Consider the following 14990-nt stretch of genomic DNA (forward strand, 5'->3'; position numbering starts at 1 on the left):
ATGCATCGCAGAGTATGTTGACTCCGCTCGTGAACCAACTTTTAGTGTCACATTGCGATGCGTTATCGATATATCGTTTCTTCGTAATTCCTTCTCGAAAACACAATAATTTTCGACGCAGAATTTCTCGATTATTTCGTGCACGCTCGACAGTTGACTCCATCCATCTGAAAAGCTTGTCAATTCCGCATTCAACGTATGTACTGTATTGTAATTAAACTGAGGAATGTTCAGCGGTTTTACGAGTCGGTTAGTAATGTCATGCTTCGTAGTATAGACAAATCCGAACGTCGTGTCGAATTAAAATTATTCTTTGTTAAGCTTCGGAAGCGATGGGGGGGATGATTCGGTCCCTAAAAAAATAGACTTGAGCGTATCCGTCGTCGAGAACCATGTCTATGAAAAAAAAGTTGAATGGGTGCGTCTTCGTTCCCATAAATTTCTAATGCATCTTTTTCTCGTTATGTAGCCTACACGTAATGTGTATGTATAGCTGGCTGCAGAGATACGGTGAACTATTCAAGGCGTACTCGATCGATACATACAATCGATGCCCTTTATAAGCAAAACTTACAAAAGAGTTTTATACAGGGTGTTCGGCCACACCTGGCAAAATTTTCATGGAAGATTCTAGAGGCCAAAATAAGACGAAAATCAAGAATACCAATTTGTTGATGGAGGCTTCGTTAAAAAGTTATTAACAATTAAATTCAAAAATTTCAAATCGTTCTGGAAAAATTATTTTCGGTTGCGGGGGTCATATACAATCATTTTTGGTGAATAGACATACCTCCAAAATCCTGCGCATTTTCGAGAAAAAAATTCAGTACGGTCGGCAGTTTAAACGTTAATAACTTTTTAACAAAGCCTCCATCAACAAATTGGTATTCTTGATTTTGGTCTTATTTTAGCCTCTAGAATCCGCCATTAAAATTTTTCCCAGGGGTGACTGAACACCCTGTATATTCCAGACTAAAGTGATTCAAATATTCAATGTTCTTCATGTCCATCGTTCTTTACAATATTTTTGTTTTAATAAAGAAAATGCATTTTCATTTTTCAATCGTCACACCTTGTTTAATTTATAGGTTCATCAAATCTCTTCTACTGGCTGTATGTCAACGACGAATGCAAATTGTGTGCGATACTGCTTTACGTGTGCTGTACGAGTGCGAGTCTATAGATGTGTGTATGTGTGCAGAATGCAACCCTGAAATGAAAAAACCCCTGTGTAAATAGTATTCAACCCCCCATCTCGCATATAAGTAGGTTTTAAGTAACACTTGAGAACGAAATGACTCTTGCCAAATTTTCAATGGGACGTAGGGACAAACAAATAAGCATTTGGAAAATTGCAAAAATATATTGGTATTATAAATGAATCTGATAATCGTGATAATTCTTCTCGAAATACCTGTGGCCGATTACGATCCTCGGGGAAAACTTTCTTTTCTGTAATTCGACTTTCGTCCGAAGCTCGGTTGATCTATATTTGTATTTAAACGAACATACATTTGTACCAAAAATTATATTTTTTCAGCTAAAAGTTATATAATAACAAATTACATCGCGCGACATTCCATACAATTTTCATAACAAATTTAATTAAAACAATGTAAATGGTAAAATTTGTAAGTCTTTCGTACAACTGGGTACATCTGGATATTTGATACTGTACGTAGTTTTATATAAAATTGATATTTGTTTAAAGATCACTCATACACTCTTTGGCATGAAATAGTATAGTGTTTTCCATTGATTCTGCTATCAGTGCTCAACATTAATTACAAGTATGACTGGTTTTTAATTGGCTAATCGCTTATAATCGTCTTATAAAGTCGATATTATAAAATTCGTTTAAATTCCTTTCGTATTATAAAATATTGTCACGATAGTTGTATAGTTAAGACTTTCATTCTACGCCTGACTTAATTTTATACAACAGTGACTTTTCCTGAGACTTTGTCGAAGACAATGCTGGTGTACTGGACGAAGAATTCTTTGAACTTGGGGCGGTATTTGTACTTCTTTTGTCTTGCTTTGCTTTCTTCATCATATCCTTTAATCTCCTGTCTGCACTTACAATATGAATATTTGGCGTAACTTTGTTTCCACCGCCTATTTAAACAAATAATAATCGCTTTAATAAAAATCAATAGCAACTTGCTCCCGTAAAACGATCATATTCGACGTTAATATCGAACTTACTTATGTTAGATTTTTTTTGTTCTTTGGATTTGCTTTCTATCACTGTTTTTGGTGAACTCCTTTCTTTTGAGACCTGCAGATTAAAGGAACAGTAATTTACAGTGACATTAATTATATTATTTTCATTATTTAAAGATTTTTGGACAGAAACAAGGGGAGAAATACGAAGAAGCAATAAATTATAATGCGAGTGAATACACACACCTGAGATTTAGAACAATTTGAGCAATACCACACCAACCCTGGAACATCTATTTGCGAGTCTAAAATATGTGGAACGTGACATTCTTGATGATACAAAGAATGGCATTCTAAACATTCTACGAGTCTGTTCCTTGCACCAACATCCATCCCTTTGCAAATAACACACGTTAGATCATCTTCCAAGATTTCTAATGCCAATGTGTTATCAGTGTGTATAATATCGGGCGGTGTGTCGCGCGTCGGTAGATTCACAGGGGAACTGTTCTTGCTCGATTTGCTCGAATGTTTGGAAGAAGATCCGGAGCTTTTACTTTTTTTGCTGCTGCTGCTGCTACTGTGATCGCTCAGTACTGGTTCCTCCATCATATACTGAAAAACAGAATGTTCAAGGAATAGAAGTTTGGGAAGATTATAACAATAATGGTGCATACAGAGGGAGCAAGTATTGGACATCTTTTTACGTGAACGAAATCTCCTATGCTTCGCAAGTGCCCTGATATCAGAACTAACTCTGTAAGTATAATATCTTTAATTAATACAAATCCCTTGGCTTTGTACACTTTTTCTCTGTAACCCTGCACGCTGCGTTAAATTAAATTACATTATGCTCGATTACCTTTTTATGCAATACATTTGATAACATTTTAGACGGTCCATATTTTTGCTTAATGGCTTCATCTAGAAGAGCTCGTAGCTGTTCGGCAGAATCTTTATTAGTGGAATGTAAAAGGTGTAAGCCTTGCATGAATTGTGGATCTAAGTCCAATTGTGACATGTTGGGGAAGGCTTATTTTAATCTGCAATGTATAAAACGTTTATGTAAGAAACTTGTTACATAGTGGAAACTTTTGCCACGTTAAATGGTTCCACTGATATTATACAGAACATGTTTAAACAGTGAATAGGATATCGTAGGTTATATTCATCTATTGTTGCAACACCTTGTACAAAATATCCGTGACTACGATTACTGCATTAAATCACGTAATACGATAAGTTAACAAATAGTTTTCAAGTAATATTTAATCGCGAATCTTCAAATTTATTTTAACGTGGAAGTATACGTTTTCTCATAATATATTTACCTATTGTTTTCTTTATTATATTTAATTGGTTTGTTGATACGTTGCGATCGAATGCGCCAGGTTTATTAAAATTGTAGATTATAAACTTTTGCTGTGTCTAGGGATCGATCGACTAACGTTAATAACGTTCTGTCCGTACATAAGATATTCAGTTTTTAAATAATAACGCGCACGTTCGAATACGAGGTAGAAAACATTTTTATTTTCGATAATTTGGTTGTAATGGATCACAGAAATTTAAGATTCCTTCATCGATATTATACTCTTTCAACCAACGCCCACGTTGCGTCCATTATTTTATATGCAATTCGAGCATTATGTGCAAGAAATTATTAAGTATATTTTGGAACAAACTGACGAATCACGTTATATATTTGCATGTATCGTAAAATTAAAAAAAATATATATATTTTATGCATTCATCGTATTATATATTATTTACAAAGATCATTCGTACAAAATACAATGGACATAGAACAAAATGATAGACTTAAAATATTGTCGCCGGTTTGCAGCTATCAGTAGCTATTAATAATTTATTAACAGCACACTTCTCTTAAATTGCACGCAATTACATTGATTAACTTGAACTTTTAATTGTATGCCCCTGAAGCTGATTTTCGTAAGTTACGTAAAAATTATTTTATTGATAAATCTTCATCAGCAAAAAGTAAGGTAACAATCTTTTTTTAGAAAAATCAGGTTTGCCAGAATGCCTCATTGATAAGTCTATTACATTACTTGCAGACTAAAACGAAACTTTTCTTAATTTCTTTTTCGCTGTTTGGTATAACATAAATAATAATTTATTTATATATTGTCACGTTTGTTGATTAAGAGTGTTTAATCCCAAGGAGAAGAAAAGAAGACATCTGTAAAAAGAGGGAAAGACAAAACATACATTGTCAATCGATGAGGATGAAAAATAACATGCAATAAAAATTGTAAAGTGAGAAAAGATCCAAGAGTGAAAAGAAGCAAAAAAATATTGTTATAGACGCGTGATGCTCCATAGGGAACTAAAATTTGTAAATACATGTATCGTTGACACTAGGGTGAGATTACCCGTGGCGACCTCCTTGATGAAGCATAAAATAACCACGAGAGGGCCAAAGATCAAGATTGGTTGTTGTTTCTCGCAAATTATCGATCAATGATCAGCTCATATGTGTATCAGAATTGAAATATTAATTAACCGTTTCTAATTGTAAGGCAGGTTCTGCTAGAAGATTCTGGATGAAATGCTTCTCCTGTCTCCTTTTCATTGTTTGGCACAACATAAATAGTAAGATTAAATATTAATTACAGTCAAAGAAATGTGTCTGAAATATCTTAAATTTTAATAATACTCATACGATATTAATTGTGATGAAAGTTATAGTCGATGAAATTATAAATATTATTGTTAACTTGTGCTACATCTTTGTTATATTTTTTATTCCTGTAAAGAGTTACTCGAAAACATTGATAAACATTTTATCAATCATTCATCGAATAAAAATAAAAATCTAAATAATGCAATGGAAGGTACATATCGCAGTGAACGAATAAAAATGTATCTAAACGACTACTTGTTCGAACGAGCATCACGACCAAATCTCTACGTATTGTTTTTGTTCATCGGTTATTATTGAAATAAAATTTTGTCCGTCTCCGATACAAACTAAGCAAGGCAGAAGAGAAACGAAATGTTTATTTTTTTTTGCGGCGTGGTTGATTTTCGATTTTAAAAATACCGCCTCGAAAGTATAACCATATACGGGAACCGTACTGTTCCGACTGCTTACGGTAAAAAGGTAACGAAAGTTAAAACGAACCCCAGGCAACGTCGTCGCGCGGGCCGTCCCTGCCTTTCGCTTATTCCAAATTTAATTTCACAGAGTTTTTTGATTCTGTGTAAAATAAATGCACGGCTCCCGGTCCTAGGGAGATATCGCCGCGGAATAATAAGTCCGCTTCGCCAAGGAAATGGACAAAGGTATGCGCATCGGTTATGCGGGATACTCACGATAAAGGTGCGAAAGAATGGTGAAAATACAAGCAAAGAAAGACCAAAATAGTAACCCTGCGGGCGATCGAGTGTAAGGGAACGAGTCAAGTACGCCTGGGTGCGCTCTTCTTTCCGTCTTTCTCTCCATCGCAGGGAGTTGCATGAACGCTTCCTTGTTGTCTCGAGGTGCGTTAAAACGATGTCTAACTTTCGACGGGCGGTTGGCAGCCGTGCGTAAAAGAAATAAATAATCAAAGCGACCATGAAGTGACAAATAAAGTTGGAGAACAATGCTCGCGAATGGCAAGGAAATTTGAGTGCAGCGTGCATTGGCCCCCCAGTTCTATGTTTTGGATACGTCTTAACGCGGTTACAACGTGGTGATTCCGTGCGACATTAAGAGCCCGGAGGCGCGCTATGTGCTCGCCGCGGAGACGGGGCTGACATTTAGAATATTTTCATCGTTCCCGATACTTTCGTGGTATTGGTCTCTCGCTATCGTGTTCGTCTATCAGTCGACTGCTGACAACCGTGATTCCTCCATGCGTAGGAATCCGATCGGTTGGCCCAATTAAATGACTGAAAACGTGCGAAACCGACGGTCACCAGAACGTTTACCATCGGGGAAATAACACGATCCAACGGACATGCCTTCCACGGGAACGATATCGTGCACCGTTCTTTAAGGACAGGTTCAGTGCACCGGTCGACGATATCTCGTTGTTAACCTCAACGATTTCTGTATGCATCGTTACTCCGCGCGCCGCGGACGATAATAGTGACCATGCGTCTGATTTTCGTACAGCTGACCAAGGTCTGACAGGATAATCCATCCGAGAAGCTTCAAACATGAAAACAGAAAAGAAGCCCAACGAACCAAGTTGCGTACCTAACACTGTTGTCAAAGAGGAGCCAGACACTGATCCGGTCAAGATCAAGGAAGAAGGTACCGGAGGTAATAATGATGATACAACTGGAGAGGATACAACAGAGTGTCCAAGGGATCCATGTTTGGATCCTTCTAACGGAGAAGGTACATTGCCAGGAGAGAATCAAAATAGCAATGCAAATCAGCCAATTCTGAATTCTGTGAAGCAGGAAGGAGATCATAATAATCCTACGGACGATTTACCTGGTACAAATAGATTTATTTTATGTAATTGGTCGAATTGTAACACCATTTTTTAAGCGTATATTTTGCTCAAGCTGCTTGCATTTTGAATTTGGAGCAAACACAAGCTAGATTTAATATTAGATTTGTGAAACCATTAAATTGACGCCATTATAAAGCCAAGGTGTGAGAAATTGAACTTGTTTATATGTACAAATAAAAGATTCAATTTTATCTTGTAAAGTTAATTCCTAATTCCGCAACTTAAAATTATGGAATTCTTAAATATTATTCATTAGTAATTCATGTTGAATTTCATTGATGTAATGATACGTCTATGTATTCCAATTAAAAAGATGTTTATATTTTTTTAGTGGATTTTACTGAAATGTAATTTGCTTCTGGTAATTTTTATACGATCGCTTACTTTATTTATTTTTTTACAGATTGCAGTGGCAATGTAATCACCGCGGATGGAATTCAGCCACTAGTCAGTAATGTCCTTGGAAAACAAATGGGAACTAGTACAGGAAGCGGTGAAGCTCAATATATGCAACAACAAAGTCAGATTTTTGTATTTTCTACGACGTTAGCGAACAAAGGTGCGGATGCTGTGTTGCAAGGGCAATATCCGTCAATTATCGCTTATCATTGCGCGCAGCCGGGCACTAAAAAGTATTTAGAGGTACGTACCAAAATTGTAAACAAATGATCATAATTCCCATCCAAATAATAAATTTCGTACGACGAATAAAAGATAAATAAAACCGTAAAAAGTTATCTATATCTGTCGTCAGTGTTTTTCCCAGGTTTATATTTATTAATGTACGATGCTCATATTGTAGAAACATCCGAACAAAGTAAACCAGTTTCGTCAGAATCCCGCGCAATGGTTGAACAATCTTGCAATGATGAAACAAAAAAGTCATCAGGGAGGCGCGAATAATACCTTTCCGACTGAACAACCACCCGATCTGCCAGCTCTCGACCCTAACGCCCCTCCATTTTGGAACGAACAGCCCAATCTGAGAAACATAAACGGTGGCAATTCTCTGGGTAACTCCGAACCGTCGCTGGATGATGCAAATATAGATGTGCCTTGCCTTGTACCAAGCTCACCTGGTAATTCAGGTAATATTCATTTCTCCTCGTTTTTACGTATTACTTTATTAAAAAAGAACTTCACTTCTTTTTATCTGTATTATTTAATTCGAATTACATTTTATATTACAGCAAATCCACAACCTCCTAGTAGTACAGCGATGGGCCATAGTCCCAGTTTATTAGGAGGTACCACCAGTCCAGGCCCGGGCAGTTTGCAACCATCGTTACAAGGCGTTAAAGTTCCCGATGAAAATTTAACCCCGCAACAAAGGCAGCATAGGGAAGTTCAATTAGCGACCATAAGGAAAATGCAAATGATGTTATTTCCTGAACACAAAGAAGATCCTACTAATCCATTAGATGCAACGCAAGGAACAGCAGTATCATCATGCCCCCCGACAAACGTTCCTTCGGTTGTGCCGACTCAGTGCCCTCCAACCATGGATTGGCATAAGCTACAGCATCAATTTTTAGATGGAAAGAACAAGGTAGAGTAACGTAGAATATAATATGCATTAAATTAGTGATTTCTATATTTTTTTTAGAAGAAAAACTGTCCAAGAAGTGCCCATAATTTATAGGCAATAGAGTTTTGTAGCTATGTAATAGTTGCACTGATAATCTGTTACAGGCCAGTGTAGGAAGTCCTGGTGCTGGTGTTCCGTTACGTGGTGCTGGTATGGTTGGAGTCCCTCGTAGTCAAGGACCACCACCCCCGTATCATCAAACGACCCGATCCGCGAGCGTGCCAATTGCAATACAAAGTCCGAATCCATCCTCACCTAACAATCCGACTAGTAATTTGTCGTTACCATCGCCGCGTGCAAGTTCAGCGTTAAATTCACCGGCAGACTGCAACAGACAGTTTCAACTTAGTAACCAGAGAACGAGCCATTTACCAGGACAAAGTCCGACCAGTCAAGATTCTCCAAATCCAACAGTTGGAAACGCAACGGCCGTATCCACGACAAGACTAAATCACAGCAATCCGGGAACGCCAGTTTCTCACTCGCACATCTCGACGCTCAGTCCCAGCGGAACGGCCACTCAAAAAGATTCTTCTTTAGATTTTCCCGCCAGTCAACCACCTAATGGTAAGTCGTGGGTTAAAGTAATTATTTTAACAATATATTAGGTTTTGGGTAATAAGTCCGTTTGCATTCCTTTGGAAGCGCATCGACTGTTATTCCTAGATTTTTAATTCTTGAGTAGCGTGCCGTGTGAAAAAGTGAACGAACTTGTAACTCAACCTAACGATCAGCTGAATTATTTTTTAAGCGCTGTTTCATACATTGAATAATATTTTATATTAAATTGCAATCGAAGGATCTTAATACAAGAACTAAGTAACAATGGTTATTATAATATTACTTAGAATACTTTAAAAGTTCACTGTTTAAATGTCGCGCGGTGAATTGATCGTGTTATGTGTTACAACATAGTGGATGGTATGTTTTGCCGCACGCTGCAATCCTTAGCCCAACAAAAGCAACAACATACTGGAGCAGTGAATGCAGCAGGTGTTAAGGAGGCCAATTTGATGCCAGTTCCAAGTCCTCAGCAGATTCAATATCTGAACACGTTCGAGGGCCAGGAATTGACTATACAAAAACAGCCAAATACGAGTCTGAAGGATGGCAATTTATCTACGTGAGTGCATCAGATATTTGTATTAATTACTATCATAATAACGGTAATGCAACGCTGGTACAAATGAATATTTGTATTTAATTATGTGTTTAGAAACGCGAGCAGCAACACCGAGATACCAAACAGAATTTTACCAGGAAATTTGGACAGCAGTAATCAATTTTCAGCTAGATCGGAGGGCGCGAGTCCAGTTCAGATGGATAGCATGAGCCGTGGATTTACGGGCTCCTTGCACAGTCCACACACTCCTCATACTCCACATACACCGGGTAATGGTGCTCCACATACACCGGTTGATCCTGGGAAACCTGGGAATAAATCGAGTGCAAGTGCACAAAGTAGCCCAGCATCACATAACACGAACATGCCAGACAGTATGGGTCCTCCGAGAACAATCCCAGCATCGCCTACCACAAAACCCGATACATCTCCACCATCGACGAAAGATACTCAACAGCAGCAAACTCAGTCTCAGCAGCAGCAGCAGCAGCAACAACAACAACAACAGCAGCAGCAACAACAGCAACAACAACAACAGCAGCAGCAACAGCAACAGCAGCAGGTGCAACAGCAGGTGCAACAGCAGCAGCAGCAGCAGCAGCAGGCGCAACAGCAGCAGCAACAGCAACAGCAACAGCAACAGCAACAGCAGCAGCAGGTGCAACAGCAGCAGCAGCAGCAGCAGCAGCAACCTCAACAGCAATCATCAGTAGTGAATCAAAGTAATTCAGGAAACCCAACAGTAGTACCTTCGCTAGGGGGAGGTCCGGGCCCCTCGTTCCCTTGCGGTAGGCCATCCATAAATGTGAGTCAACCTTCAGACAATGTGCCTCTTAATCCCAACAATATCGGAGGTCGACTCGGCAGTTTGACCGCCATGAGTACAAATCACTTTGATCCTATAACTTCCCTGGCTCAGATGAGCCAACAACTCACCAACACAGCGGCCAGCAATTCGTTAGGTAACGAGGGACCCATTCATTCCGGCAACACCGGGATGATGCAATTCGGTAACCCGCACGGCATGCATATGATGCAAATGGGCGGCGAGATGAACGGGAGCTGTCACATGGGCGGCCCAACCAGTGAACCGGGCGAAGTGGGAGGAATGTGCATGGGTCTGGCGGGGCCACCGACCAGCTATAGTCCTACGACGTCGCACACGGGAAGCCCCGGTGTGCCCAGTAAAATGGGGCATCCGATCATGGGTCATGGCATGATGAGCGGCCATTCGGGTAACGCTGGCGGCGCGTATCCGGGTGGTGATCCTCACGCGCCGCCGCCAAGATTGATGACCGGACATCTAACCGGTCCCAGTCCCTACAACGGGGCGAACGTGCAAGTGAAACCAAGCGCCCCGAACACAATACAATATTTACCGGCGAGGCCGAACGTCGGTCACACGCCCAGGGGACCCCCTAGCCTGGACTTCCTTCAACGATTCACGAATCCCCTCTCTAATTTGGAGTCAAAGATGGGCACACCCTCTGTAAATCTTCAGTACTTCCCGAACGGTTGTGTACCAAATAGTATGGGCCCGCACGGCGGCATGCCATCGGCCATGAGCGGCGGACTGCCCGGAATGGGTGGCTCGCCGAGGATGGACGGCCAGTCGATGAACGCGTCGGTCGGCGTGCATCCCTCGATGAGACCAGTGGGCAACATGAGACCTCAGCCTAACTTAATGCGAATGCAGCACATGGTCGGCGGTGGTGTCTTTCCAGGCAGCTCGATGGATCCAGATAAAGTCTTCCCGCCCGACATGGTGTCGCAAGTCCCCAATCAACCGAACCCCGGCATGTACGTGTCCGGCAGCAAAGGCAGCCCCATGGGTCTAGGACCCCCTCCCGAGGCGACCCAACCGCTACCGCCGAGCATGGGTGGTGCTACTAGTAATTTCAAAAACAGCCCGTTCGTCGGTAGCGGGCCCAGCATGTCGGATCCAAACTATGCTCAACAATTCCACAACTTCCAACAGCAACTATATGCCACCGGCACGAGAGGTAGCGGGCCGCCGCATCCTAATTTACATCCGCCGCCGAACTCGCATTCGCATCAGCAGTTTTTCATGCCCAAATAAAACAACGTATGCTCGATCGATCGAGAGAGGGGGAAAGAAAGAAAGAAATAGAGAGAGAGAGAGAGAGAGAGAGAGAGAGAGAGAGCGAGAGAAAGAAATAGAGAGAGTGAGAGAGAGAGAAAAAGAGAGATATTGATATATCGTAACGGCGATGATTACGATCGTGGTGGCCTTTCACGGTGTCCTTTCGGCGATTGCGTTTTTACGGGGACATAAACCTGATCCGATCATGAGAACGGGGAATATTTCTGGAGAGTGTACACTTTATTATTAAATTAAGCGATCTTGTAAAGGACAGAGATATGTCGAATTTGTTAAGGTTCTAATGTTGATGTGATGATAATTATCAAGAATAATTACACGTAACCGTTTTACCGTAATGGTTACCGCGACTGGCGTGTAACGAGACGCTTTTCTCGTTCGATTCTTTATTTACGGTGTTGTTTATGTACGTGTTATAACCGATAAGCGTCTTTGAATTCATTGAATCGCGACGTAAACGGGGGCCACGGACGCTATTTGATTTATCCCGCGATATGTTAGACAATTTTAGTCGATACGACTGTACACTTGACAATTGTAAAGTAGAACTTACGATTTTTGTACGTATATTGGCGTACGCGTGTACCCTTATTTCACGCGACGTAACTAGGTAGCAGTGTTTCTTATTTTACGTGTATTTAACGCTTTGACGGCCGCTGTCACGCGTATGTGATTTTTATTGTTTCAGTCACCACATCAACTTATTACGTTTGTCGAGGTTCAAATTTTATCTCGTGTGCTCATTATGGTATCCCAACGTTTATAATTCCTTATAATAATATTCTTAGCATCTTTGTGTGCCTCACTTTGATCTATAGTGTCAATATAGAAAGTTATTTCAAGCTGTTCGTACGAAGTCGATCGACGAGTCGACTTTAGAACTTAAAATTGAACAAATTAACACGTTGGCCGCCACGTCACCCATATATAGATAACAGAACTTTCCACTAAAATTAAAAAAAATTAATCCTTAAAGCGAGATATTAAGGAAAACGAATCTGAATGGATCTCATGAACTTTGATAAGGTTACAAGAATAAGTATTACGACAAATTTTTGATTAAGTGTCTAAAAACAAAATGTTGATCTTGTTGAAAATTTTACGAATTTGACCTGGCAGTCAACGCGTCAATCAGAAACTTCGATTCCCATAAATTCAGAAATAATAGATAATGAAAGTTTCTGAGAATGAAGAAATATACGAAGATACTGTCTTTGATATTTACAACGATATCGACGAGCTATGTGATTTTAATAAAATTGATATTTGTACGTTTGCTTAATGATAAAATTATGCAGAACTAATATTTGAATATTTATAAAATATTCAGTTTAAAAATGTCGGGTCGAAAAAAACAGTTAGAGAGCTTCCACTTCGTGTAATACGTGCGGCCATTAAAGTGTTATGGTTGAGCTCATTTCAACACACACTGTTATTGTGTTAATGCAAAATTACCATTTGTTATTTGTCTACTACCGTTATATTTGCGTGTTTTAACAATTTAGAAAATTAAATTTTTTGTAACGGATGACATTGAACCAATTTGTATCGTTTTAGAATGCTGTGGCAGAAATCGTTGGTCGAACTTTTTCAAAAACAAGGAAAAATTCTCGAAGTAAATCGATTTTAAATCTCTACTTAAAACAAGTCCTGGGAATTGTAATGAAATAGAGAAAACCGAAAGAATTACCGGTAAATATACCGGTATTTTCATATAACTGTATGACGTTGTACCGGTAGTTCGTTGTATAGGTTTATATTTTGGTTTCTGTAAGTATTACGAAGGTATAATCAAAAAATAGCGATATAAGTCTCTGGTTGAAATACGCTCGACTATGGCTACGCGTGAAACAAGGAACGGTAATTGAAACGGGTGTGTCTGTTTATTAGTATTACGCGTTCAAACGAGTAGAACTTTAATTTCACGAGTGCATGTGAAATGTGAGGTTCTATCATGAAGTCCGTGGGGTTGTATAACCTGCCGCGCGACGCGACCGCGTCGTCACGTGACTGTTTCGTTCTAAATCGACTTTCGAGATTGGTCGCGCGATAAATCGTTGCCGCGTCTATGGCCCCTGTTAAGTCGCTTTAATGTCTTGCGTCTCCGAATTTGTTCCGAATCGTCTTAAAGAGAGTATCGGTTTTTCGTATCACAATTCTCTCTCTGTAAATTCGAAACTTTTACGAAACGAAAAAAAAAAATGAAAAGAAAAAAAGAAAGTCGCGTAAAGTACGTTTTACGCGAATCGTGTAAATACTGATGTAAAATCTGGTTTCTTCGTAGTAATCGTTATTTCGTCGATCGGAATATACGATAGTAACTAAAAGGGATAAAAAAAAAAAGACACACACTCACACACACACACACAACATTGCTAGAGACTCGTGGATCATTAAAAAAAACGAAAGGTAAGGGAAAAAAAAAAAGTACAGGCGGATATGTATTGTATCTCCTCTTCCTTTATTGTTCGAACAATTGCTCGTGATAAAGTGATTGTGCGAGAATTAACGAAGTATTCGAAGGAGCGACGCGCGAAATGATATACGCCGGTGAACATAATTCATCATCCTTCCTCTTTATCACTAAATACTTAAAAGAAAGAAAAAAAAACGCAGTCAAGCAAGCTCAAATTCATAATTGTACATATATACGATATACATATTATATATATATATATATATATTATATATACCTGTTGCAACATACTCCTTGCAGTATCGCCCGTCCCTTTCACCTGCCCCCCCCCTGCCCCCTCACCGTTCCCTTCGTGACCAACAAACTGTGCATAATCATGACCCCACCCCCAACCCCCCACCCCCATGTAGTTTACGATAATAAGAAGAAAGAAGAATAATTGACTAAGAACAATTATGTTGTTGATGAATGATTTTTATTATAAATGAAAAATAAAGATATTTACAAGAAGTCAGTATCAGAATTGATCGATAATGGGTTTTTCGTAGCGGTATTTGAAAGCGGGCGTCGGAGATTTTTGATACGTTTACTTTTTTCGCCTGACCGAAAACGAGCGCAGGCTTCGACATGGCGAACAATCTCATGTCATGATTTTTCAATTAAGCAGGCTGCTTCCAGCTTACTCGGATCTGTGATAGTCAAAGCAAGAAAATGTATCCTTTTTCTCTTCATTCCGAAGACATCAAATACATATCTGTATTCATTAGGGAATGATTCTTTTTTAATACTACATTACGTTTATTTAATTGTTAGTGTTACGCATGGAAGAAAGAGAAAGAGAGAGAGAGAAAGTGATCGAGGCGAAAGAAATAAAATATGAAAGAGAGAAAGAGAGAAAGAGAGAGAGAGAGAGAGAAAAAGAAAAAAAAGAAATTTTTTTCGAAGCAGCTTGAGGCAATATTAAGCGAATCGTGACGTGTAGCTACGAGAGCGTCGTGCGTTTGTGATAACGTAATTAGAAGTTTTAAGATGTGGCAATGATAGAGAGCTTTCACGGAGACTTTATACGTTTGAATTAGTTAGAAATAAGAATTTCTTCT

At 39.4% G+C, this 14990-nt stretch overlaps 2 protein-coding genes across 3 annotated transcripts; one reads left to right on the plus strand and one right to left on the minus strand.

Annotated features, from left to right (window-relative positions):
* Nucleotides 1–868: 868 nt before the first annotated feature.
* Nucleotides 869–5619, minus strand: LOC122396145 (integrator complex subunit 12-like). Of its 2 annotated transcripts, XM_043394293.1 has the most exons (6): nt 5506–5619; nt 4563–4754; nt 3029–3209; nt 2413–2923; nt 2209–2281; nt 869–2118 (listed from the first exon to the last, which is right to left on the minus strand). In XM_043394293.1, the coding sequence occupies exons 3-6, from the start codon at nt 3088–3090 to the stop codon at nt 1913–1915; spliced, it is 852 nt and encodes a 283-aa protein (XP_043250228.1). In that variant the 5' UTR covers nt 3091–3209; nt 4563–4754; nt 5506–5619; the 3' UTR covers nt 869–1912. The 2 variants fall into 2 exon arrangements, with proteins under 2 accessions (XP_043250228.1, XP_043250229.1); XM_043394294.1 differs by lacking the exons at nt 4563–4754; nt 5506–5619 and adding an exon at nt 3498–3892 and having other exon boundaries at nt 2413–2781.
* Nucleotides 5620–5762: 143 nt separating this feature from the next.
* LOC122396499 (protein BCL9 homolog) lies at nt 5763–14932 on the plus strand. Its single transcript, XM_043394983.1, has 8 exons — nt 5763–6622; nt 7045–7283; nt 7444–7729; nt 7832–8190; nt 8334–8796; nt 9145–9352; nt 9446–9914; nt 9978–14932. The coding sequence occupies exons 1-8, from the start codon at nt 6337–6339 to the stop codon at nt 11430–11432; spliced, it is 3765 nt and encodes a 1254-aa protein (XP_043250918.1). The 5' UTR covers nt 5763–6336; the 3' UTR covers nt 11433–14932.
* The last annotated feature ends 58 nt before the right edge of the window (nt 14933–14990 follow it).

The sequence above is a fragment of the Colletes gigas genome, unplaced genomic scaffold (genome assembly GCF_013123115.1).
Source record: "Colletes gigas isolate AHSC1104 unplaced genomic scaffold, ASM1312311v1 Colletes_gigas_Sc00007, whole genome shotgun sequence".
Lineage (NCBI taxonomy): Eukaryota > Metazoa > Arthropoda > Insecta > Hymenoptera > Colletidae > Colletes > Colletes gigas.

Coding starts and splice junctions, on each gene's coding strand:
- LOC122396145 (XM_043394293.1), bottom strand. CDS start 3,090: ATGAAGCCATTAAGCAAAAATATGGACCGTCTAAAATGTTATCAAATG. Junction 2,924..3,028: donor CAAATGTATTGCATAAAAAG/GTAATCGAGCAT, acceptor TTATACTTACAG/AGTTAGTTCTGATATCAGGG. Junction 2,119..2,208: donor ACAAAAAAAATCTAACATAA/GTAAGTTCGATA, acceptor TTGTTTAAATAG/GCGGTGGAAACAAAGTTACG.
- LOC122396499 (XM_043394983.1), top strand. CDS start 6,337: ATGAAAACAGAAAAGAAGCCCAACGAACCAAGTTGCGTACCTAACACT. Junction 7,730..7,831: donor AAGCTCACCTGGTAATTCAG/GTAATATTCATT, acceptor TTTATATTACAG/CAAATCCACAACCTCCTAGT. Junction 9,353..9,445: donor AAGGATGGCAATTTATCTAC/GTGAGTGCATCA, acceptor TTATGTGTTTAG/AAACGCGAGCAGCAACACCG.